The sequence below is a fragment of the Grus americana genome, chromosome 5 (genome assembly GCF_028858705.1).
Source record: "Grus americana isolate bGruAme1 chromosome 5, bGruAme1.mat, whole genome shotgun sequence".
In the NCBI taxonomy this organism is placed as follows: Eukaryota; Metazoa; Chordata; class Aves; order Gruiformes; family Gruidae; genus Grus; species Grus americana.
The window spans coordinates 29,635,284-29,660,251 of NC_072856.1; the positions used below are offsets into that span (position 1 = coordinate 29,635,284).

At 44.0% G+C, this 24,968-nt stretch overlaps 2 protein-coding genes across 4 annotated transcripts; both read left to right on the forward strand.

Annotated features, from left to right (window-relative positions):
• On the forward strand, window positions 1-22,879 carry JMJD7 (jumonji domain containing 7). 3 transcript variants are annotated; one of them, XM_054827084.1, is made up of 8 exons: window positions 1-134; window positions 822-975; window positions 1,915-2,168; window positions 2,989-3,045; window positions 3,456-3,551; window positions 7,228-7,304; window positions 8,378-8,471; window positions 22,860-22,879. In XM_054827084.1, the coding sequence occupies exons 1-8, from the start codon at window positions 68-70 to the stop codon at window positions 22,862-22,864; spliced, it is 804 nt and encodes a 267-aa protein (XP_054683059.1). In that variant the 5' UTR covers window positions 1-67; the 3' UTR covers window positions 22,865-22,879. The 3 variants fall into 3 exon arrangements, with proteins under 3 accessions (XP_054683059.1, XP_054683056.1, XP_054683058.1); XM_054827081.1 differs by lacking the exon at window positions 22,860-22,879 and adding an exon at window positions 10,208-10,840 and having other exon boundaries at window positions 8,378-8,537; XM_054827083.1 differs by lacking the exon at window positions 22,860-22,879 and adding an exon at window positions 10,208-10,840.
• On the forward strand, window positions 11,872-16,577 carry LOC129206924 (acyl-coenzyme A thioesterase 1-like). The gene is made up of 3 exons (XM_054827080.1): window positions 11,872-12,511; window positions 13,875-14,077; window positions 15,310-16,577. Exons 1-3 carry the CDS (start codon window positions 12,058-12,060, stop codon window positions 15,910-15,912), a joined length of 1,260 nt encoding a protein of 419 aa, XP_054683055.1. The 5' UTR covers window positions 11,872-12,057; the 3' UTR covers window positions 15,913-16,577.
• Window positions 22,880-24,968: the final 2,089 nt, after the last annotated feature.

Here is a 24,968-nt window from a genome sequence, read left to right on the forward strand (position 1 = left end):
GCGCCGCCGCCTCCTCTTCCTCCTTCGGGGCCGGGCTGGGGCCCGTCCGTGGGGCGGCGGCGCGGGCATGGCGGAGGGTGCCGCTCTGCGGGCCGTCAGGGGCTGCCTGGCCGCCTTCCCGCGGGAGGCCCGCGGTGAGCGGGGGAAAGAGGGCTGGGCCGGGCCGGGCGGGGGGGCAGCCCGGCGGGAAGGGGCTGGGAGGCCGCGAAGGGGGGGGCGCTGGGGCCTGGGCCGGGCGCTGGCGCTCTCCGTGGGCCCCAGCCCGCCGCATGGGAAGAACAACTCGGTCTGGGGCCGCCTCGGCGCCCCGGCTGGGCCGCAGCAGCCGCAAATGGCACCTGCGTGGGTTGAACTGGAGCGTCCGTGCACCTGCTCTGTTTGCAGCCAAATGTTTCCAAGGTGAACATGCAGCACGAAAGGCCACTGCAAAAAGAAAACGAAACGTGAGAAAATGGCCCTTTTAGGTTATTTTCTTATATATAAAATAGCAAAACAAAGCACTATGCCAGCTTCCAAAAATCTTCATGTGGCATCATCTCTGTATCAGAGGTGCACCTCCTGTGGGCCCGCGGTGTGGCCACCCGTGGCAGTAGCTGTGGCTGACAGCAGGCGAGTGGCCTGGCAAGGGCCTGAGGTACCCATCTGGCACTGAAACCCTCCATGGCAGCTGAGGGTTTAACTGAGCCGTTTCTGGAGCCCATGGGGATTGGCTTGCTTTCAGCTGAGCACCTGTGGTGTGGGCTTTGGAGCCAGTTAGTGTGCTAGTAGCAGGCACTGCTCTCAGGACACTGAGTAAAACTGTTTCTCATTTTCCTGGACAGAGCTGGGGTGGATGGAGGATGTACCCTATCTTGATAGGCCTCTGTCCCCACTGGAGTTTTATCGAGAATGGGTGAGTCCGAATAAACCTTGTATAATTCAGAATGCCATCAGCCACTGGCCAGCTCTGAAGAAGTGGACCTCAGCGTACCTCAGGTATGAAGGAGCTTTGGAGCAGGACTGATGGCCAACTTCAGTTGACCTCGGTAAAAGGCCCTTGGTTAATGTTTGTTTTTATCCTTAAGATTAGCTCTGATTCCTGTGCTTCTGTACAATGGTGTTAAGTCCTGCCAAACTTGTGCGTATGCTTGTTCCTGCAAAGATGCTGTCCTGACCAGTTCTGATGCAGTGTGAAGGGTGGGTGTTGTGGCTGTGCAGCCAGCCGGCCCAGGCTATCGAAACCCAGTCCCATTGCTCCGGCTGGTGGTCCACCCCGTAGCTTCCCAGTTGGAGTGGGGCTGTAGTGCTCTTAGAACAGACTGACTTGTTTGTGACTGAGTACACTTTGTTTTTTAAAAAAAACCCCACAAATGATAAGTGTTTTAACAATAACTGATATAGTTTTTTAAAGTTCTTTTTTGAGGTGGGATTTCTGGTTAGACCTAAAATCTATGGGTTTAAAATTAAGTTTCTCATGGAAATAAGGGCTGCTAACCTCATGATGTGTGTGTCTGTCAGTCTCTGTTCATCCTTTCTCCCTCCTCAATTGCTGTTGAACATACAGTTGCCCAGATTTGGCAGGGTTGAGTGGTCCCAAGAATATCAAGCTTGTCCATGGTTGATGAAAAGAAGTTGCTGAAGAGGGCCCTCAGCCTGCACAGAGGAAAAGGGAGCTCCTTTGTGCACTCACCTGTGAGACACAGGAGAATTTAGAGAGGCTAAAGATAATATGATTGCCTTGACCACAGGGAGCAATTGGAGCAGAATGCCAGAGTCCTTACCTGACAGTAGAAAATCTAGTCTAGAGACACCCATCCATGGAAAGCCAGGCTTCTTATTTTTGCTGCCCATGAAATACGTTCTTTTTAAAGTAACCAGTGTGCAATATATGGGCCAATTGCAGGTCTGGCTATAAACCTTTGATTTATTTTGCAGGGAGGTAATAGGCCCCAAGGTAGTGAGCGTGGCAGTAACACCAAATGGTTATGCAGATGCAGTGTTTCAGGACCGTTTTGTCATGCCAGAGGAGCGCCAAATGCCTTTCATGGACTTTTTGGACATTGTGGAGAAGAAAGTGACCTCTCCCAACGTATTCTATGTGCAGAAGCAGTGTTCAAACCTCACTGAGGAGTTCCCTGAACTTGTCTGTGATGTGCAGCCTGACATACCATGGATGAGCGAGGCACTTGGTAAACCTTCTATTTCTTCTGTATTCAGTATATATTTTGTACGGAGCTTTAAAACAATTATGCTAGGTACATGGTGAATGTTTGTTCTGGTTCTGGATGCCAGAGCTTAGTTTGGTTTCATCCCCTTAGAAAGTAGAAGTGGTAAAATATTTAATAATAGAGTAATCCAGGTTTTGGGTTTGGGTTACTCCAGAATCAGTATCTCAGCTGTGATTTGGGACCATCACAACTGAAACACTGTGGTGACAGTGCCATATAGCATTTCTTTTCATATAGTGGCTTTTCTCTGATTCAGAATCATGTTTTGATATGGATTCATGCTGTTGTTACCAAAGCTAGTGTAACAAACAAGCAAAACAACACACAGCCCCCACCCCCTGTTGTAAAATTACAGATGTTTTGTTTCTAGTTAAATGTTCTGTTTCAGTCAGTTTCTATTTTACAGCATGTCTTTCCTTAAAATGTCAATGAAAATGATTTACTGTGATCTCACCATCTTTTTGAACTGTATGTAGACGTGCTGCAGTTTCTCTGTGAGCTAAGTCTTAGGGATTCAGAATGTGGAAACAAGGGGTTGTAACCATCGATTTGGGGATGGATGATACTACGTCATGAAGTCTGATCGGCACTACAGTGGCTTCCAGTGTAGAAGGTGGTTGCTGTTGCTCACAGACTGCTATTTGTAATGAAACCTGTCATAGTTCTGAAGGAAGTTAAAGGTTAGAATTTGGCAGAAATTGGCAGAAAATTATTTGAAATGCTTTTAAACATGACAATTCTTTTTTCGTTGACAACATGTCTCTATTCCCTAACCATACAGGGAAGAAGCCTGATGCTGTGAATTTCTGGCTTGGGGAATCGACTGCTGTGACATCTTGTACGTATTGTGTGGTGCTGTACGTCTTCTGTGTGCTCTCAGCAGAGGTTTAAGCGGGCTTGTTTTGAGTTAGTGGCTCAGCAGGACGGTGTGTTTTCTCGGACAAGGCAGTTCTACTTTAACGTGCTTTTTTGCCTTTTCTCCTGCACCTCTGCAGCCTCTTGCTGCCGTGTCTCTGGGTGCATCTATCTGGCATTGTGTCAGGCAAAGCACTGACAATTTGCTTCGTTGAATACATTTGCTACAACATTATATTGGTACTTTCCACTCCCACTGGCTGCAAGAGGAGGAAGCAGCCAGATGATACGAGGACAAGCTGACGCTTTCAGTTTACTATAGTTTCTGATGTAGAGAAGGAAGTAACACTGATTTTCTCTCTTTCTCCATATCTCTTTTTTCCTCAATCCTAGTACATAAAGATCATTATGAGAACTTGTACTGTGTGATATCTGGAGAGAAACATTTTCTACTGCATCCACCGAGTGACCGTCCCTTCATCCCATATGGTACATAATTTACTATGCAGTATGCCTGGAGGTTGGAAGGAGAAGAGACTAAAATATTGAAAGATATGAAAAAAGAAGCAGAGATAACATTTTGATGTTGTTAGCCTTTCCAGTGTGAACAGATATCTCTTCTATTTCATGCTGCAGGTAGTTTGTAATACAAATATTATTCTAAGGTTGGGTTTTCCAGTCCTGTAAAGTGATAGGTTCATTGATACTCATGGCAGTCTCTTCGGCTTTAGAATATTTAAATTATTCAAGTATCTTGTCAGTATTGTAGCATGTCATCTCTGATGTTTAACAGGTTTGGATTCTGCCTGCTCATTCTTTTCTCTAGGAAAAAAGCCAGGAAGCTGAAAAATAAGTTGTAGTTTAATGAAATATTCAAGTTCCTAACTGAATCTCTGAAAACTGGAGAAATGAAAAAAAGAGATTCTTATGGCAGCATTACTTCACATTGCCCGTTTTCTGTGGCCAGGGGTTCAGCTACTTAGATCATGGGACTCGCTTTGAGAAACCTGTTCTACTGGGAGCTGATGGGGTCCATCTGTCCAAGCAGGGCAAGAGTATCTTCGGTCACAGGCTTGCCAAGCTGGTGAAGAGGGCTTTAAAGTTGCTGGAGGAAGGGAACCTCAATCCATCCCACTTCTACCAGTTTGATGCCAGTGCCAGCAGTAGATGCCCAGAGCTGGGAGAAGGACCGCAGGTCAGCAGGAGAGCACCTGAGGTGCAGCACAAAGGAATTCCAGCCGCTCCAGCCAGCTTCATCGGGGCCCAACTTAAATGCATCTATGTAAACACACGTAGCATGGGGAACAAACAAGAGGAGCTGGAGACGTGCATATGCCTGCGGGGCTGTGATCTCATTGGCATCACAGAGACGTGGTGGAATGGCTCATATGACTGGAGTGTTGGGATGGAAGGATACAGGCTCTTTGGGAAGGACAGGCAGGGGAGACGAGGAGGGGGTGTCACCCTCTGTGTCAGTGACCAGCTGGAATGGATGGAACTCCACCTGGGGATGGATGAGGAGCCAACTGAGAGCTTATAGATAAAGATTAAAGGGAGGGCAGGGACAGGGCACACTATAGTGGGGGGGGTCTGCTACAGGCCACCCGACCAGGGAGACCAAGCAGATGTGGCCCTCTATAGACAGATAGGAGCTTCACATTCATAAGCCGTGGTCCTCATGGGGGACTTCACTCACCCCGACAGCTGTTGGAGAGACAACACAGCAGGGCATAAGCAATCCATGAGATTCCTGGAATGCATTGACGATAACTTCCTTCTCCAAGTGATGGTGGAGCCAACGAGGAGAGGTGCCATGCTGGACCTTCTTCTCACCAACAAGGAAGGGCTGGTGGGGAATGTGAAGCTCAAGGGCAGCCTTGGCTGCAGTGACCATGAAATGGTGGAGTTCAAGATCCTCAGGGCAGCAAGGAAGGTGCACAGCAAGCTCACTACCCTGAACTTCAGGAGAGCAGACTCTGGCCTGTTCAGGGACCTGCTTGGTAGAATACCATGGGGAAAAAGCCCTGGAAGGAACAGGGGCCCAAGACCGCTGGCTAGTATTGAAGGATCACCTCCTCCAAGCTCAGAAGCGATGCATCCCAACAAAGAAGTAGTCAGGCAAAAAACACCCGGAGGCCTACATGGATGAAGAAGGAGCTCCTAGGCAAACTCAAATGCAAAAAGGAAGCCTACAGAGGGTGGAAGCCAGGGCAAGTAGCCTGGGAGGAATACAGAGAAACTGTCCAAGCAGCCAGGGATCAGGTTAGGAAAGCTAAAGCCCTGATAGAATTAAATCTGGCCAGGAACATCAAGGGCAACCAGAAAAGATTCTGTAGGTACATCAGTGATAAAAGGAAGACTAGGGAAAATGTGGGTCCTCTCCAGAAGGAAATGGAGACCTGGTTACCCAGGACAGGGAGAAGGCCGAGGTACTCAATGACTTTTTTTGCCTCAGCCTTCAACAGCAAGTGCTCTAGCCACATTGCCCAGGTCACAGTAAGCAAAGGCAGGGACTGGGAGAATGAAGAACCACCTACTGTAGGAGAAGATCAGGTTCGAGACTGGCGCTGTTCAACATCTTTGTCAGCGATATGGACAGTGGGATGGAGTACACCCTCAGCAAGTTTGCTGACAATGCCAAGCTGTGTGATGTGGTCGACATGCTGGAGGGAAGGGATGCCATTGAGAGGGACCTTGACAGACTTGAGAGGTGGGCCCGTGCGAACTGCGTGAAGTTCAACAAGGCCAAGTGCAGGCTGGATGGAGAATGGATTGAGAGCAGCCCTGAGGAGAAGGACTTGGGGATGTTGGTGGACAAGAGGCTCAACATGAGCAGGCAATGTGCACTTGCAGCCCAGAAAGCCAACTGTATCCTGGGCTGCATCAAGAGAAGCGTGACCAGCAGGTCGAGAGAGGTGATTCTGCCCCTCTACTCTGCTCTGGTGAGATCCCACCTGGAGTACTGCATCCAGCTCTGGGGCCCTCAAAATAAGAAGGGCATGGAGCTGTTGGAGGAAGTCCAGAGAAGGGCCATGAAGATGATCAAAGGGCTGGAGCACCTCTCCTCTGAAGACAGGCTGAGAGAGTTGGGGTTGTTCAGCCTGGAGAAGAGAAAGCTCCGGGGAGACCTTCTAGCAGCCTTCCAGTACCTGAAGGGGTCCTACAGGAAATCTGGAGAGGGACTGGTTACAAGGGCATGGAGTAACAGGACAAGGGGTGATGGTCTTAAGCTGAAAAAGGGGAGATTTAGATTAGGTATTAGGAAGAAATTCTTTACTGTGGGGGTGGTGAGGCACTGGAACAGGTTGCCCAGAGAGGCTGTGGATGCCCCATCCCTGGAAGTGTTCAAGGCCAGGTTCGATGAGGCTTTGGGCAACGTGGTCTAGTGGAGGGTGTCCCTGCCCATGGCAGGGGGGGTTGGAACTAGATGGTCTTTAAGGTCCCTTCCAACGCAAAGCATTCTATGATTCTATGAATGTATGAAATACAGATATGTCATATTAGTCATACTTTGTAAAACAAGTTACTGTTAAAGCATGGAACAGAGATAATGCTTACATTTTATAGTGTGTAGTAAAAAGATGACTCCATCTTTTTGAATATCAGGTTAAAGGAGAGAAGCTCTCTCAAGGGAGGTCTTGGAAAACCACATGTGCTGAAGCAATGAAAGAAAAGCAACCTGCCGTATCTGAAGCAGTTGATGAGCCCTATCGGATAAAATAATTAGAAGTGAAAGGCTGGCTGCAAGTCACTAATAACTCTTGTGAGTGCTATCTTGCTAGACTGACCTAAGAAGAAATGCCAGAATATAGAATGATGTGTAAGTCAGGGATGCATTTATGACTCCTGAAAGGGAAACGAGACAGTTACTGGAACAAAATAGGACCAGGAGAAAAATGGGTTTTGAGGAGAATAAATCCTGTGAAGAAAGAAGGTTGTAATTCCAAACAGGAAGGCAGTTCAGTATTCAGAATGACTTCAAAAAATATAAAAAAATAAGAAATTGGATAAAAATTGAAATGGACAAAGGGAAGGACAGTGAGGACAGTAAGTTGAAATAGGTCGTGTCTTAATTTTTCTTTTACTTGGTGAAAGTGTGACATGCCCTGCCATTAGTTTCTCTAAGTACTGCTCTAAGTTGTGTCATTTAATTCTGTGGTTCCAGAGCTCTATCAGCCAGCAACATACCAAGTATCAGAAGACGGCTCATTTGAAATTGTGGATGAGAAGAATGCAGATAAGGTAAAGAGTATATAAAGAACACAGTCAATACAGCAAAGATAATTTTGGATACTGCTGAGACCTCAAACTGAGCACATTGATTGATATTTAGAAATCCTTCATTACTGGAAACAGAATGCCCAGATATTTCACTTGTATTTTACTATTCGCAAAAGATACCCAACTTCCAGAAAAGATTTTTACTGCACACCTGAAACCATTGATATCATAAACTGTCTGCCTTGCACCAAACTTAAATAGATCCTGTAAAGGACTTTTAAATGAATCAACAATAAAAGAACCGATTTCATTAAGGCTGAAATAGGCTCTTCTGCATTCACTTTCTTTTGGCTCTCTACTCAGGGCTAGATTTTGCTCTACAGGAGCATCACCCAGTGCAATAAAATGTATCTGTCTCAATGAATAAATTGTGTTTCCTTAGTAGTAGCAATATTTATTTGATTAAAATAAGTCCGTAGCCTTTTGCATCTAATCTCTCTCCTTTTGCCTCTGTAATGTGTGACAAATGCTACAGCCGAACTTGGGGTATGGCTTTTTCTCTGTTTCCAGAGCAGTGCACATGTAATCTTGTGGGAGCATTCCTGTAATGCAGTACGGTGGAGTGCTGAGGTTTATAATTCTGTAGAGCACAGAAGAAATGAATGCAGGCAAGAGGGATTTCCCAGCAGGAAGGGGGGCTTTCACTGCTGGGAATAAAATTAGACCAGAGAGCTTTAGAAGAAGAAAGGAATTTCTAAAAAGAGTGGTACAGATAAAATACTCATGTACTGAATATAGGAGGAACAAGTGACTAAAGGGGCTGGAGGTGTTTTGAAAGTACGCCACAAGACTGAAATTTCATGGCTGACATTTAGTACCTTTTTCCTAATTAGAAATGCTTTACTGAAGGAGCAAATTTTTTGCATCCTTGACCTATTCCCAGTTGAGTGTGGAAATCTGTGTAGCTGTACGTGTTTTGCTAGGCAAAATACATGTTTTGTAACCTAGTAAGTTTGGTTATCAGTTGTTTTTCTGGAAGCTTGCTGGAATTTTTTGCCAGGGTCAGTACCATATATGTGCTCTTTTGCTTTTAGGTGCCCTGGATCCCCCTGGACCCATTGAACCCGAATCTGGAACAGTATCCAGAGTATGCTCAGGCAAAACCTTTGCAGTGTACAGTGAAAGCTGGTGAGATGTTATACCTTCCTTCTCTCTGGTTCCATCACGTTCAGCAATCTCATGGCTGTATAGCAGGTAAAATACAGTCTTTCCAGACATGTTTTTGAACTGTTGCGGGTGCGCAGCTAGAGCGAAACAGCTACAGCAAAGCATAACGGGGACCAAAGATCCCTGTAAGATAATCTACCTCCCCTCAGGAGGGGGGTATCCCAGCAGATGCCACAGGGTCTTGCAGTCTCTTTTGCTTATATTTCATAGCATTGTTGACAAGTACTAGGGATGCAGCAAAAGAAAAATCTTTCTAGTCATCAAGTCTGGAGAAGGATGGTTAATTCAGTGATCATGATCCAGTTTCTGTTTGTAACACAGAGCTAAGCAGTTTGTCTGCCTAGCCTGCTAACTGCAAATTGGTCATCTGCATACCTTTCACAAATAAACTGCGTGTTGTGTGTGCAGTTATCACATCAGCTAAAAAGGATGTGGGAGAAGAAAAGGAAACCAGAAAGTGTATGAGTTTTAGGCTTGGATATAGACACAATGTGGGAGATACTGTGTTGTCATGTGAGCTGGAATCTGCTCCAGCCCAGTCTCCTACCTTGGTAATAAGCCTATGCTTGTGTTACTGTTCCCCTGTGCTTATCAAAAGTCTTGTCATCTCTTCCTTTGTAGGATTTATCACCATCTCTCTCTATTTTTCATCCTTCCCGAAGAGAGTTCTAGAATTCCAACCATTGCCCATTTGGTGCAGGTGGAGGGCTGGGGGTGGTGCAAAATATTATTATATCCTGTAAGTTTTGCAAGAGTTGAGGAAGAGTTTTTCACTGTTCTTTACCTGGAATAATCCTGTCTGCCCAGAAAGAGTAAACAGAGTATTTTGAACAACATAACATTAGTATTTGTGCAACACTGCAAATATTGCAAGCCCCCCCCCTTTTTTTTTTCTCAGTATTTGTGATACTGTGATAAAAAGACAAGCTACAAGTAAAGCAGTATTTCTGAATCTCTTTTCCCAATAATGCTGCATCAGTCCTTAAAGATTTTTTGGAAAGAGTTGTTTTCAGTTGCAAGTCCCCGGCCACTCTCTTTTTCTCTGTCTAGCAGAAATGCTAAAGAGGTGATGAGTTTATTTGGCCTTTAGTCTGGTAACTGCACTACAGTCTGTATACACTTGAAAAATCAGTATTCTCTGGGTCTGGTCCAGTAAATGTCTGAAGAGAGAGTATATCCTCCTCCAAGAACCGTTGGTACAATATTATACTGCTTGGCTTATTTTTTCTAGGAGAGGTATACTAAAATGAAATGAGAAGCAGAATTAAAGTGCTATCTAATTGATGAACGTTGTGAAGTCATGGTGAATTTGCCATCCTTTACACACTCAGAGGAAGAGATATTCCTATCCAGATATTAAACTTTGCAATGTATTTGGTATTTTTTTGTCTAAATAGAGGCATACATTTTGTGTTCCTAAACATTTTGCCAGCTTCTGCTCCAAGGAATCCCCAGTATAGAGTCTGAAGAGGAGCTGGTTTGGGTTAAGACAGAGTTGCATTGGCAGCACTGTTAAAGAGCTCTAATGTTTGCTTACGTTATTTTTGGCTGTAGTCAAAGATTTGCTCATTTCAAAGTTCAGTCAGTAATAAGAAAAAGCCTGTACTAGCTGAACTGTGGAAAACAGTCTATGAACGTGTTTGTAAATCATTACAATCTAGCCTTAGAAATGTTTTTCCTTTTTCTTGTCTCCTCAGTGAATTATTGGTATGACATGGAATATGACCTTAAGTACAGCTATTATCAGCTACTAGATCGTCTCACAAAAACCCTGAAAGTGTTATAGCAGAGGTGGGAGACTTGAGCTTGTGATCTCTCTCTCTGATGTGATACAATCATCAGCATCTGTGGCTGGAGGACAAACATGATTCAAGTGAAAAGAACTGATAACGTCTGAGTCAACAACATCTGACTCAACAATGTCTGTCAAACAGATCATGGCTATTTTGCTTGATTACAGAGTCTAGATCAATTGGCCAGATTTTTTGGCTTGTAAGTAGAAGGTTTGATAATAGCATTTTTAGGTCTTTGCATGTTGCCTCAGTGACGGTGAGCAAAATAAAATTTAAAGGGAGGCAATCCAGGTTTTGGAAATCCCAAAGCAGAAGCCATGACGGTTCAGATCTACAGATTGTTTTCATAACAACCCAATCAGACAGGGAAGAATCTGTTCTGCCACCCACCTGTGTGTCAGGCTGCATCAGTCCAACATGTGCATTCTGCTTAAGGCAAAAGTCCTGTCCAGTTGTAATTCACTAAGTTCAATGGCTGTGGTGTTTTGATGGTGAGAAATTACAACTTCTGCAATAAAAGGTCAGTTTAAAAGATAATTTCTGTACTTCTTTTTCAAATGATGTGATGGGTGGAGGACATCTAGGAGGACATGCATAAGTCCTCGTAGCATGCTGGCTATTTTCCATGTTAAGCTACCTGTTTTTATTGCTGGTTTTTATTTCTTTCCACCATTGCATTTAAATGTAGCTGCATTCTCCTACACCCTGAGTGGAGATTTTAGAGTTGCTTTGCCAGATCTGCAGTCAATCTGCACATCACCTGTGGTCTCGTGGCATGACATGTGATTCTGCAGCTTGTAGGTTCATTGATTGTGTCATTCCTTTGCCATTAATTGCTGCCTAACAACATATGGTCAGATGAGTTGTGTGAACCAGGAGCCTATTTCTGCAGCCTTAATTCCCATTTGTATTTCCACAGAACAGGATAAGACTACTCATGTGTCTGAGACCCACATCCAGGGTAGGATTAGAAGGCTATTAAATAGGCAGACATTGCAAAAATGTAGCATTGTTGTTTATGAAAACCAAAAGTTGTTATTTATCATCAAATCTTCAAACAGTTCCTTAGAAACAGTAGCAATATGGGGGGGAAATTTATTTTCTGTGTATTAATTAGGAAAATACAGATACCTTTTAGACAAGATTGATTACTGTGCAGAAAAAAGATGATTCTTTTACTTTGTCTGTTTCTTTTGTTTTTTAAGGAAACATAGTTAAAGCATAAAGCATCATTTTACCTTGTGGTGCTTGTCCGAAAATTGCTGAAAACTCAAGAGGGATTAAGGGCAAGCTTTGTTTCACAGCTAGATTACGAAGTCACATTACTTCACTCTTTCCAGTTTGTGTTCACTGTGCCTTGGCAAAGGCGCCCAAGTCAGTTCTGCAGTTGAATCTGAACTTTCCCACAGTCAGGGGAAAGGTGATTTGAATATCTCTTTTTGTCACTGTGGGGTGTTTAATTTAGTCTCTGTAATCAAAAGTAAAACCGAACGCTAGGAACAAATGACAGCTCGTGTTCATGCAAGTGTTACTGTACCACCTCTGAGCACAGTGTCTGGAGGGAGGCGTGCTCTGAACTACATCTCCCAGCAGCCCGTGCTTGCTGGCTGAAGGAAGCAGTCACGGTTTTTCCTCCTGGACTTTGGGCAGAGATTTGAAGCTTGTGAAGCGACAGGCTCCTGACTTTCCTCTTTCACCCAGCCTGTGTTTCGCCACAAAAAAGGGCAGCTCCTCTCTCCACCAGCAGAGCTGGGATGGCGGTGCAGGTGATGGTTCTGCCTTCCCCCAGGTGTCTGTTCGATGACCCCGTGCAGATCCGTGTGGCGGGTCTCCTGCCGCAGCAGGCGGTCACCCTCCGAGCCAGCCTGGTGGACGAGAGCGGGGAGCTTTTCCAAGCCCACGCTCACTACAGAGCTGGGAGCAGCGGAGAGCTCGACCTCAGCCGCTCTCCAGCGCTGGGGGGCAGCTATTTGGGAGTGGAGCCGATGGGGCTGCTGTGGTCTCTGAAGTCTAAAGCGCCCTATAAGCGGCTGGCAAAGAGGAATGTCCTGACCCCTTTCTGTGTGGACTTGGAAGTGTATGAAGGCTATGGGGATATGAGCCGCTTGCTGGGAAAATGCACCAATGAACGATGGTTTTTAGGAGAGGGGGTGAAGAGGATTTCGGTCAGAGAAGGTCGTCTGAAGGCAACCCTCTTCCTCCCTCCTGGTGAGTTTTAATTCCATTCTGGTTTTCCAGGAGTGACTTACACCACGTATTGTGCCCTGTGGCCCATGGATGCACTTGGCAACACAGAGCAAAGCCTCAGCTAATGGTTGCCTCAGCCTTGCTTGGTCCAGCTACTTGGATCCTCATAGCAGAGCAAGGAGGAGCAGGCATTGCCCAGGCAGTCAAGTGCCGAGGCAGGGGGGTGCAGGGAGAGCGACAGTGGTGGTAACACAAGGCATGGCCTGTTTGCTCTAGTGGAGGGGGGTCAGAACCTCTCCTGCAGTGAGAGCTCTGGGGAAAAGTGTTTATTTCTTAGCTCTTCTGTTTAGCTGACAGGACAAAGAGGCCCCTGGTCTTCAGCAGAGCTGTGAGGTGTGACGGCTCCAGCCGCGGAGCGAGGAATGATGAGGTGTGGTGGGACCATTGGACTTGGGTTGCAGCCAGCCTAGGCTGCTCCAACAGCTGCCACGGATCTTCCTGCAGGCTCTGGACTTGTCTCTCTGTGTCTCTCTCTGGCTAAGAAAAAGCCAAAGAAAGAAGTCCCTACCTGGTTGAGCACCTTGACTGTGTGGGATACTTAGGAAGATGGGAGCCAAATGAGAAAAGCAAGGTCTTTAATTAAACAGGTGTCATATTCCACAGCTCTGTACGGAGGCGGTGCCGAGACTGGATCCTGTGTAAAGCTGCTCTCAGCCCCAAACTGTTTATGTTCCTTGGGCAATACTTAAACATGAATGTTTTGCTCTGCAATGGATAAAAAGTCCCCTGCAGCTGCTGTGACACCAAATCTTGTAAGGGAAGTCTGCTATAAGAATGGGCAGAGCAGCAGCAGGAAAAGGAATGTCCTGTGGCTGCAGGAGGAACACTGAGAAGCCCAGGGGTAGTTACCCAGATCAGACTGAAGCCTGAATTGGCATAGGTCAGTGCTGGCATTTGTGGGTGCATTTCATAACTCAAGTATTCCCTCCCTGGAAAACCTGCTAGCACAGTTCCTTAAAGAAGCGCAGCTCATGCAGCAGTACTGTTTGTTCATCAGTCCCCAATGGCCTGAGAACATCGAGGCCAATTTCAGCTGAAATTCATAGTCGGAGAAGGATGCCCAACAGATGAACTTCCTGTAGTGAGTTCCTGAGAGGGAGAAGAAATATCCAAATGGGTGTCCTTGCAGTGATTGTGTGTGTGCCTGAGAATGAGAACCTCCATGGAAAGCTTCAAAGGATGATTTCCGTTTGATATCTACTGTCCTGATATGTGCTGGGGGCAGCGGGGAGGGGGGGTACTACTGAAGCTGTAGAAACTTATCTCTTGAGTGTGTGTGTGTATATATATATACACACACACACACACCCCCCTTTCATTGCAGGACCTGGTCCATTCCCTGGACTTATTGATTTGTATGGATCTGGAGGAGGTCTTGTTGAATACAGAGCAAGTCTTCTGGCTAGCAGAGGCTTTGTGACTCTGGCTCTTGCTTACATGGCCTTTGAAGATCTCCCTGCTATGCCAGAGGTTCTTGAACTGAGCTATTTTGAGGAAGCTGTAAACTTTTTGCGGAAGCAGCAGCAGGTAAGAGACAAATTATGACGGTCATTCTGTTGGAAACTATTTTCCAGTTTTCTCATGTGAAATGCTATATGTCACTGAATGCAACTAAGTTTCTGAGATGTTAGAAAGAGACAGCATTGTCTGAAAGACAGCATGATCTGAGAGATGGAAAAAAGCGTGTGCCTCAACTCTAATTTTGCAAGTAGTTGGATAGCTGGTTTTGCACAACATCTTATGACAGTCCATAGTGTGTTGTGCAAACCACTGTTTGTGTAAGATTAAATCAAAGCAGTTTCTGGACTAGAAGCATAACACTGCTTAATTTTTTCCCTACTTTTGCATCTTTCAAGATTTTAGAAGCAAAAAAAATCCATTGACCTTTTTCTACTATTTCTGAAATGTTAAAGGCTTTTGATTCTGAGTAAGTTTCAGTAATAAAAACTGAAGACAGTTTTAGAGACAGTAATAAAACATTAACGACAGAATCCCTTACGGTTGTAGCTCTGGAAAGTGTGCCATATCTTAAGAAACTGGGGCTGTACTTGAACAAGTATTTGGAGTGAAAAGGACAATTTATAGCAATATATCATCATACTTAAAAGAGACCAAGAGAAATCAAGTAGCATTTAAACTTTTAATGGAATGCTACTTAATGCGGTATTCATTTCACAAAGTTATTTATATTTTCGAGCACGTGGACACCAGGAATGTAGCCAGTGTGAGAGCAGAATACAGCCTTGCTTGTTTGTCTTGTTCCTCATAGGGCTCTGAAACTTCCAGAGTACCTTACAAGGCACGCATTACAAAATGAATTTGGTGTGAAGAGCCTTCACCATAAATAAGTTGATTTAAACAGTTGTTTGGCTTACTCTGCCTCAGGTGTAATGAACCTTATGTGTTCCAAGACAAAGGAGAGAAGATTGAGAGTGTTTGGAGATAGGAGCAGTAAAAGATACAATACTGAAAGCAAGTGTGGAGCCAGGATTTGGAGGGAGCAAAGAGGCATTTGTATATAGAGGTCACCAGGAAGAAAAATTGTTACAGGAGGAGAAATGTTGAGGAGCTGTAGAATTCATGTCATTCTTGTGGAGCTCAGCAAAGGGATAGATATGGGAGTGATGTAACCTAAATAGAGAGGGAAGGATAAAATATGGGTGGTCTTATTTGGGTGAGGAGTGAGGAAGCAGAACTGGAGATGTTATGTCAGCCCAGGAAATGAGAAGTAGTTGATAATGGTTGTTTCTGTGTTTCAGGTGAAAGATACTGGGATTGGTGTTTTGGGCTTGTCTAAAGGAGCTGATCTAGCCCTTTCCATGGCCACATTTCTACCAGGCATCAAGGCAGCTGTCAGCATATCTGGAAGTGGTTTTAATTCTTTCATTCCCCTGCAGGGGGATGGCTTCATTGTTCCTCCCCACCCATATGATTTGGGGAGGATGAAGACCAGTGATGAGTCTGGCCTAGTAGATTTTTCAGATATCCTAGATGATCACAGGGACCCAGCAACTTGGGATTGTCGCATTCCAATGGAGAGGTCCTTGGCCAAGTTCCTCTTCCTGTCGGGGCTGGACGACACAAACTGGAAAAGTGACCTCTATTGCCGGGATGCTGTTCAGCGCCTTCAGCAATATGGACGGGAAGTGGAGTTTTGCTTCTATTCTGGAGCAGGACACCTCTTGGAGCCACCATACTTGCCTCTGTGCCAGGCTTCCATCCACAAAGTGCTTGGGGTGTTTGTGCATTGGGGAGGGCAATGGAGGGAGCATGCCAAAGCCCAGGAAGATGCATGGCACAGGATACAGGCCTTTTTCTGGCAACACTTGATGGACTCAGACATCCCTAAGAGCAAGCTGTAGTGGAAGCTGTCAAAGATGCTCACCAGGGTTGGTATTTCAACTGTCACTGAATCTTGGAAACTCGTTGAAAGTTTCCTGGCCTGCCTTCCTCTAAGCCCCACTGTTGCATAGTTGTTTATTTTCATTCCTCAAATAATTTTCCATTTTTTAATTGAATTTTAGTTGTCTTCTGGCCCCAGCTGCACTGTAGATTGTCACCATCTGATCTGCCTGTGTGCTGTAGTCATCTGAGAAAAACCCAGCATCCTGTCGTGCAGATTGCATTTGTACTGACCTATCTTTGCCCTCAATCTCCAACCATCTCCTCCTACTCTCCTAGGAAGAGTTTTCCATTGAATTGTTTAGTCTTGAACCTTTAACTAACCTAGCTGTAAACAGCATTTTCTTAGGACAACACTTTAGTACATTCACCTTTCCTCTTGGTATATCATTTTCTCATATTTCTTAGTAAAAAGGTTGCGGCAGTTCTGATCTCAGCTAAGTAAAGATGCACTCTTCTGACTTATTCTGAAGTGCGGTGATAACTTTTTTTTCTGATACCTCAAAAACCAGAAGTGAATCTTACCCAGGTTACACTGGTTTTATCTCCTGCTAACTCCAGACAAGTTACTTATCAGGGTAAAGTTTCCACTGCACTACTCAATAAATACAATGTGTCTGTGTGTATGCATAGTTTACTTGAAATTATCTGAATGAAGCCTTCGACTGTCTTTATTCCTATAAATACATAGGCAGCAATCCTTGTGTGGTCGCAAGCTGTCGCTTTGCCTGGCTGAAGAGTTTATATACAGAAGTCCTTACCTCCTGTGGGTGAGAGGATTGGTGGAGTTTGCAGTGGGGGTCTGCACAGTGCTCAAGATGGGGGTGATATAGATGTGCTAAATACCTGCTTTTGAATGTCAAAAATCAGTTTATCCCTGTTTTGGGAAGGGAGAAAACCGCTGCTGCTGCTGCTGCTGAGTTCCCAGGAGCCCTGTGGAGTGGGCTGTCTCAGTGGTCTTGCCACTATAGCAGACAGCTGTGGGCTCAGCGACAGCTAGGAAATGCCACTCTTCAGAGAGGACTGACCTTGCCTTCTGGGGATAATGTGCATGATCTCACCCTTTACTGAGGTCCAAACCTGCCAAGGACAGCTGTGATCTACCTCGAGCATTTGTGGGATAGTGGCGAACAGCAGCTTGCTGTTTCCTGGCATTTTTGCAGATATCAAATGGCATCAACTGAGCAAATTTTGCCTCCTGGAGCGGTTAAGGCTCCCATTCTGACCACAGAAGCAAGCAGGAGCTCAGGTCTCTGCCTTTCACTGAGGAAGCAAAATCTTGCCTTTGAGAGACGAGTCGTCCCTGGTTTCCAATTCCTGCTGAGACACAAGCCCCGCAGGAACCTGGATCCTGCTGAGGGCAGAACCATGCCCTCAGTTTTCTTGCTTCAGGGAGCAACGGCTACTCAAAATGAACACGTTGGGCATCAGAGGGCTGTAGACTCTGTCATGCAATACGTCCAATGCAGAGTGTGCCCCATCAGTTACTTTCCGAGCCCTTCCTCAAATTGGTAGGTGGGTACCACTTAGTTCACGGTGTGAGCAGTTAGAGTGGGGAGGTCTTGCTCCTGATCACCTGTACTGGTCACCCATCAAATTTTCTGCTATTCCCTCGTCTTCATTTCTGATTGTCCCCTATGTGTCTATGATGTCCTGCATGGACTGTGCTTGTTCCAGATGTTACTGAGTGGGCAGGACCTGGCAGAAGAGCAATGTGTAGCAACAAGGGAAGTCAAACACATTTAAGCAGTTCAATCTGAGTAAGAGACATTTTCTTTCCCCTCATTCTTCTATTTTACTGAAGCAGTCAAAAAACCCTGGGTTGTCCATCCACATGTGTCTCAGTCTCAGGGCACAAGGCTGAGTTTCTCTGTGGTACGAGTGATTTTGTTCTTTTGTTTTTACTGAACGCAGTGAGGCTTATGCAGTATACTGTGGTGTTCTCCACCCTGTGGAATAACTCACATCTATTTTAATCCCTTCTGAGGGGAAGACAAACTTTCTCAGCCTTCAGTGGGCAGTTTACAGATCTATACTTTGAATTACAAAATTGTGAGCCTCTGAAAAAATACATTTTCTTTATCTATAGGAAACTACCATTAAAAAGGAAAAATACTTTCCATCGGTATACCAACAATGTGGTCAGCGATGCTTTCATACAGTCTGTTATGTTGTCACATTCAGCAATCAGGTTCAAGGAAAACAGCGTTGAAACGAGATGATGAAGGGAGCTGACTGGTGACTCCATCAATGACAATAGCACATAGGATGTCTTTGTTTTGTTGCTCTGGAATGAAAGCTTTGCTACCCAGTGAAAAGCCCTTTATTTATCACTTGGATGGCAGCTGGCAAGAAAGACCGGAAAAGCTGATTTAGCTGAGCAGCTCTGTGCCACATACAAACAGTACAATATGCCAGCCAACTCTGCTGCACTGGGAATTGTTTTTAAATCAGCTGGTCTTTTTAAATTAAACTCAAGTTTGAAACTTATCTTCAGGAAATAGAAACTGGAAACTGGAAAGAGCCTAATATAAAATAATTGGAAATGGCCTAACTTCGATGTTTGTGCCTGTTCTTAAGCATATTGCTGAAGACTTTGACTACTTAACATTTCTTCTGCTGAAGAGATGATTTAGACAAATCATCTAAGATCACTTTTTTTTCCAAGTCAGTGGCAAAAATTCTACTAATTGCAGCTTTTAAAGTCAGGGTGCTTTATACAGTTTCTCCAGGCTTACAGAGTACAGACAACATTATTCAAGAACAATGTGAAAGTTATTATTTAAAGATAATTGGCCTTTAGCTGCAAAAGAGAGCCTATGCCAAGCACAACTGATAAAATGAGAAAAATTGGATGGGGAAAGCTGTTCTTATAATCTACTTGTAATTGAAAAGTGCTTCAGCTAAAATAGGGCATCAAAGGACTAGCTTAAACTGAAAGATCTCAAGCTGTGGGATAAGAACAACATTTAATGACAAAAATAGTAAAAATTTTTGTTATATTAGTATTTTGCTAAGAAATGTATAATTCTACCATTTCAGAAAAAATCGCTATTCTGCACTTTTTAGTGCTCCGTACGTGTCATTCAGAAATGGAATCTGAGCCAAATGTAGTAATAAGTGCAGAGAAAGTGATGCTTTGTTTGAAGTTTGGAAAGAAAGGAAAAATTAGAAGGAAAATGAATGCTTCCAATGAACTAACTCTCTTTGCAGCATTTCCTGCAAAATATCACTGCCATTTGTCATTGTCCAGGACAAAAATTAGAAATGTTAAAGCTCACTGTTTTTCAGAGTCTTAAAAAATTGTCTATGCAGAATTTACATTAAACCTAAAAATGCCTGAGCCCTGACTCTAGATGACACTTAGAGAAAAACATATTAGTTGCATTCTGTTAATTTAGGCTTGTATCTTTTCAGTGACTTAAGCCACTGAACATTTAACATCTTGTGTTTAGATTGTAAATTTATGTCTATATTAAAGTCACTTCAGTGAAAGGTGTGGTTTCATGCTCCAGTTTACCTGTTCTAAGAATACCTTGCTGCCCAAAGGGACAGTCATGCTTTTCTCCTGCTTGCTGATCTAACTGAGAGCTAATCCTGTAGGACAAAACCCCACAAAAGAAGATTAAAACGTTCAGTTGGATCAGAGAAGGAAGTAGCAGGAACGTGCTTGGTGTTATCAGGGGAAGCAGGGGTGAGCAGTATCCTGCCTTTCAGGGTCAGTGTGGCCTCATGCCCAATCAAGATAACCGATTAACTCTAGCAGAGCTTTTATTTATGTTTGTAATAACTAGTCCAGCTGATTCTAAATTGTAATCTGTATTTAGATACAGTAAAGTGAATGCTTGGTGGTTCATTGTGTGCTGCCCTTGTTTACAATGGATCTGGTCCTGAAAGAGTCAGGTGGAGAGAAATTAGTGAAATACAAGTATCAAATAGGAGATAAGCTGGACAGACAGTTCAAGGGAGATGTGATGTCCAGCATAGGAACAGAACATGATTAAGATGTGCATATATCTGCCTTCAATTAGAAGAGAAAGTTCAAATGCACTGCCATCATTCCAATATGCTATGAATTCAGTAAGACAGTTTTGAATCAATAAGCCTGTGCCATCTGCAGGAGTCCTTCCCTGGGTAGTGTCAGTCTGATGTTCTCAAACACTAAGCACTAACTCAAAGTGGTTTAGTTTTTCTAACCTAGGTGTTGGCTGCACAGTGCTTTGGCTCCATCCGTCCTCCCATCTCTGGATCATTTTAGATAAAAGATGTGTCTTTTTGATGCAGGAAGACTATTTTGATACCCGACAACATCACTACTGTTGTAGTGAAAGGGAAAGAGGGCAGTGGCCTGTACTTTTGGGTAGAAATATCACATCCAGTTGCTAAAACAGACCAGCACGTACTGCTTCCCTGGTGTGTCTGCATACCACCCCCTGTAAAGCTGAGACCTCCTAGGCTCCATTTAGGTTGGCAATGTGCAGGGGCAACTTGGTGCACTTTCATGCCTCCTAGCAATCTTGTTCTTTCTGTGGCCATCCCTACCCTCACCTGAGGGCATAGTATCTGCTTTCTCTTTTTTCTCTACCTTTTTGCACAGTCTTGCTCTTGTCCCACTGGTCATGACATGGGTCATTCCAATTCCAGGTCACTCTGATGCTTTGCATGATCTGCTGGTGAAGGGGGAGCGCTCTCAGCAATATATACGGCCAAAGCCAGAAGGCCATATGGTAACACTGGCAGTGAGGAACCATGATGCTTCGACTGGTGAAGACCAGATCATATTATGTTGTGTTGTTGAGAAACGACCTCAAACCGGTCTTGTTTCTGGCAAACTACCTTTAGGTTGGTCAGAAGGACAACTTTGCAGTGGTAGGTTGGGTACAATGAAACATCTCTGCCAGTCTAAGAGCTGTAAAACTACAGGGATGCTCTGCTACTAGCACTGAGAATGGGACATAGTGCAGCATATTTATAGTGGCTAATGATTGTATTCAGCATGTTTTGTATGTAAAGAACACTGGAAAGGTGCACCGCGTGTGGCACCTCAGTAGCAAAAAAGATTAGGAGAGTGATATGCCATTCAGATGGGTCATTCAGACTGGGCTAATGGTTTAACTGAAGTATTTTTTTGTTAGTTTAAGTGTCTAGTTTAGCGAGTTTGGTCTAGTTTAGTTTTGTAGAATTATACCAAGGGAGTTTGGAAGTGACTTTTGTTTCCATGCTGTTCATTTCGAGTTGAGCTTCCTGTTACCGAAAGGAATGCACGTGACACTGCTTTGGTCGTGTTTGGTTGAAAGTAACACCTGCAACAGCCAGCTAGTTTGTCTGTGTGTGAAGCAGCTGGTAGGTCACAAAACAGCCAAGACTGGGTACAGAGCCAGGTGTCGGCTAAACAGGCCAACTGCTATGACTGAGCAGGAACAAAACACCGGGAAAAGCCATTAGCATCATGCTAGCAGAGCACAGGTATCTGAAGAGTGTTCTCGTTCAAACCCAGCCTGCTCCACTTTCAATTTCTGGTCATAGATCTTGAGAAATGGGAGACATCTGTGATTTGGAGGTTACTCCCTGTGTGACATCAGGGAAGTACACAGGTAACAGTGCAATTTGTACATAGTGATGTATGTAAGTGATGCAGTTTGGTTTGGAGTGAGATGAAAGGGCAAATCTTTCAATCTCATGTGATTCTTTGTGAGAATCTCCTACGCAGATTTGGTTGATGTTACATTGATAAATACATACACTGATTAAGTTGCATTTGTTCACGAATTTTGGATGCTGAGCCTAAAAATTCAAGCATTAGCAGTGGCTTGAGAATGACCATATGAGCTGGACTCGGTGCATTTGGCTTGCTGACTAGTCATCAGTTCCCTGCCAGGCACTGAGTGTGACATCAGTATTGATCTACGGTACTGATCCTTTGTGCTGCTGACAGAGTATTGCTAATACTAGATTTAAATCTGCAAATAGATAAAATATATTTCTCCTTTGCTTCAACCATGTCAGCCATGTTTCCCATTGGCCTTCAAAGCGTCTTTGTTGATGAGAATGGGGTCCACCCTGATCGATACCACACAAACAAGCCCACTCCAGAATGACCTGCCATTCTGTGTATTCAAGGTACTGAATAGAAAAGCATTGGACAAATGTATGCAAGAGGAATCCATCAAGGTTAGCTAGATTCAAAGACACTACCTCTGCCTTTCAGAGTCCCAGAACCACAAATGGCAAGAGCCTGGAAGAGCATTCTGGAGAATTACCACAACAGACTTGTCCTACTCTTGCATTCTCCTGTGGACATCTGGCCATTGGCAGAGCCAGGATGCTGGGCTAGATGGTGTGCTGGGCTGAAGCAAAGAAATCAGTCTTTTAACATGTTTGCCATGAATTTGGTTAGCCTTGTAATGGAGTCCTATTTCAGATTTCTGGGAGTCATTTATGAAGTCCAGACAAGGTGCACTCCAGCCGCCTCCCTGTGTTCATGCTCTGGCACATGTCCCCTGCCTACTTGTTCCGAAATTCCACACTTTACTGCAAAGCAATAGATTAAATAGCAACTGAGAAGGAGAAAATAGGGCTTGCTTGTGTGCAGTAATCATGAGCGGTTAGAAAGTGCAGTAATCACGCAGTGATTAGAAAAGAAAGCAAACATGAGCAAAGCAGAGGAAAAGATTTTCCCTAAGACACCCTGTCATTTGCTTCTTGTGTGGGTTAGGAGTTTTTCCTTACCTAGATACAACACACTGTGAATGACCGTTAACCTCTCTTTGAACATAACCTCAAAAACCTCAGCAGACTGTGGCTGTGTAAAAGGGGAAACTCTCATCTGTTTCTAATGTGAAAACATTCATATATTGGTTCATCAATTACATTGGGGATTTAATCTATGTGCCTTTCTTCTTTCCAGGGTAACAGGCATGATGCTGATATTCTTGGAGGCAGGAATTTCTAGATGAGGTATGCACAAGAGGAATAATCTTCTTCAGTCTTGGGCATCAAAATGGGTGAGGAGCTGCTGAACTGTACAGAGATCATGTAGCATGTAAAAGTCAGGAGCGAGCCACGGGTCTTTCCATGCAGGCCCATAGCCCTGCGGCTCTTACAGCATTCCCCTTACTTATGACAGAAGTAGCAATGTCTAAAGGAAGAAGAAAATTTTTTTTTTATATCTTTCTCACTTGACAGAGACCTGATTGTTACAAGTAGGCACCAACTTTCAATAAACCCTCCCTTAAATCCCCAGCACGCAGCTCTGGGCTGCTGCCAAAGGACTGGAGAGAGAGCATGCTGCTTTAGCTTTGGGGATGTTCCAGTGGAGCGTGCACTGTCTTTTGGAAAGTGGGGCACGATGATGTTATTTTCCAGTGAAACGTATGTTTGAAGGCCCTTGTTTGATGTTAAGTGCGTTTTTTTTGTCTTGCAAGAAAAGTTTGTAAGTGGCAATTCATATGGGGGGGATTCTTCTCTCAATTGGACTGTTGTTCTTAATAACTCCACATCCTCCCATGGTCTCCTTTCTTATGATTTATGCAGATGCAATTTAAAATATTCTTTTGTGGTCTATCTATCAAATTATATCTGGCTGCAACTTTATGGTGGATATTCCACATTTGTGTTCATAGTATGAGATGTTAACACTATAAAGCCATCTGAAGCCTTTTGTTATTCTAATAGCCTTTGTAACCTTCCTGACTATTTTCTATAGGATGGATTATAATTCAAGAACAGAATCACATGCTACCTTTCCCTGTCAAGTTCAGGATCAAGGTTAAAATCCTGCTTATGGCTCCATGCTTATAAACAAACATATGACACAGGCTGTGTTGGAGTGTGTATTGGTAATTGATTATTGTGACAGTGTTCAAGACTTTAAATAAGAAAGGTCAGGTACCCTAGAGATTCCTGCTGAATACCTGATCATCTTTTATACAATAATTTGCATGCTAGAGACATGGTGGCTGGTAAACACTCACAGCTGTTCTGGTGAGGAGGGTGCTTAGGGAGCTACTTCATTCAGTTTGTGGGTTACCTTGGATCTGCAGGTAGGCAAAACAGTCAGACCTTGAGAGAAAGTTCAACTAATTAATCCACTGACACCAGCTGAGACGCTATTGAAGAAAAAAATTATGTTCAAACTAAAAAAGTGATACAGACAGAACATGCTTTATTCCACTAGCAGGAAATGCACAGTGCAAGGACAACACGTAGTGGTCACAATTTGCAACATGGGAAAACTGGGAAACAACAGACAAAAAAAATTCTTCACAGTGAGAATGGTTAAACACTAAAAGAGGTGCCCAAAGAGGTTGTTCACTGTCTATGAATATTTTTGACTAAAAAAAAAAAAGAGCAACATGATCGAACTTTGGAAGTTAGTCCTGCTTTGATCAGATGTTGGGATGAGATGAGCTTGAGGGCTCTTTCTAATTTTTTGAGGTTCTAAGAAATGGCATATTGATGTTTTCTTTAGTGCATTTGCCTGAAATAGAAAGGCTGGTCCATGAAGCATTAAACACATGTTTGTTTATCCTTTTAAATGATGTACACCACTCATGCATTATATCCACAGTCAGAAGAACAGGTACAGGAACCTATGACTTCCTTTAGCACATGTACAAATACCTCAGGAGGGAATCTCCTCCTCTGTTCTGGAATGTGTACATGCCTTGGGCATCATCTTTCATGGAAACTGAGGGATAAATTGAACCAGGTGTGAATGACACAGTTCCAGTCAGTTCTGTTGAGACAGGTGTTCAGGAAAGATTCCTCTCTTAGAAGAAGAAAGTACATACTGGAACTGAATTTTTTTTTATTATTATTATTATTTTTTTTAGAAACAGATTCCAGTCTGAGAGGAACTGGTAGAGTTTTGAAAAGTTGCTACCCTTGAACCTAGCAGGCAAATAATTCCATGGACCCCTTGGGGATCCTAAAGATATTTTTAGGATGGTTTTAATGAGTGAATACTGTGAGTACTGTAGGTACAAGTCAAAGTACAGCTAAGTGGTGGAAGCAG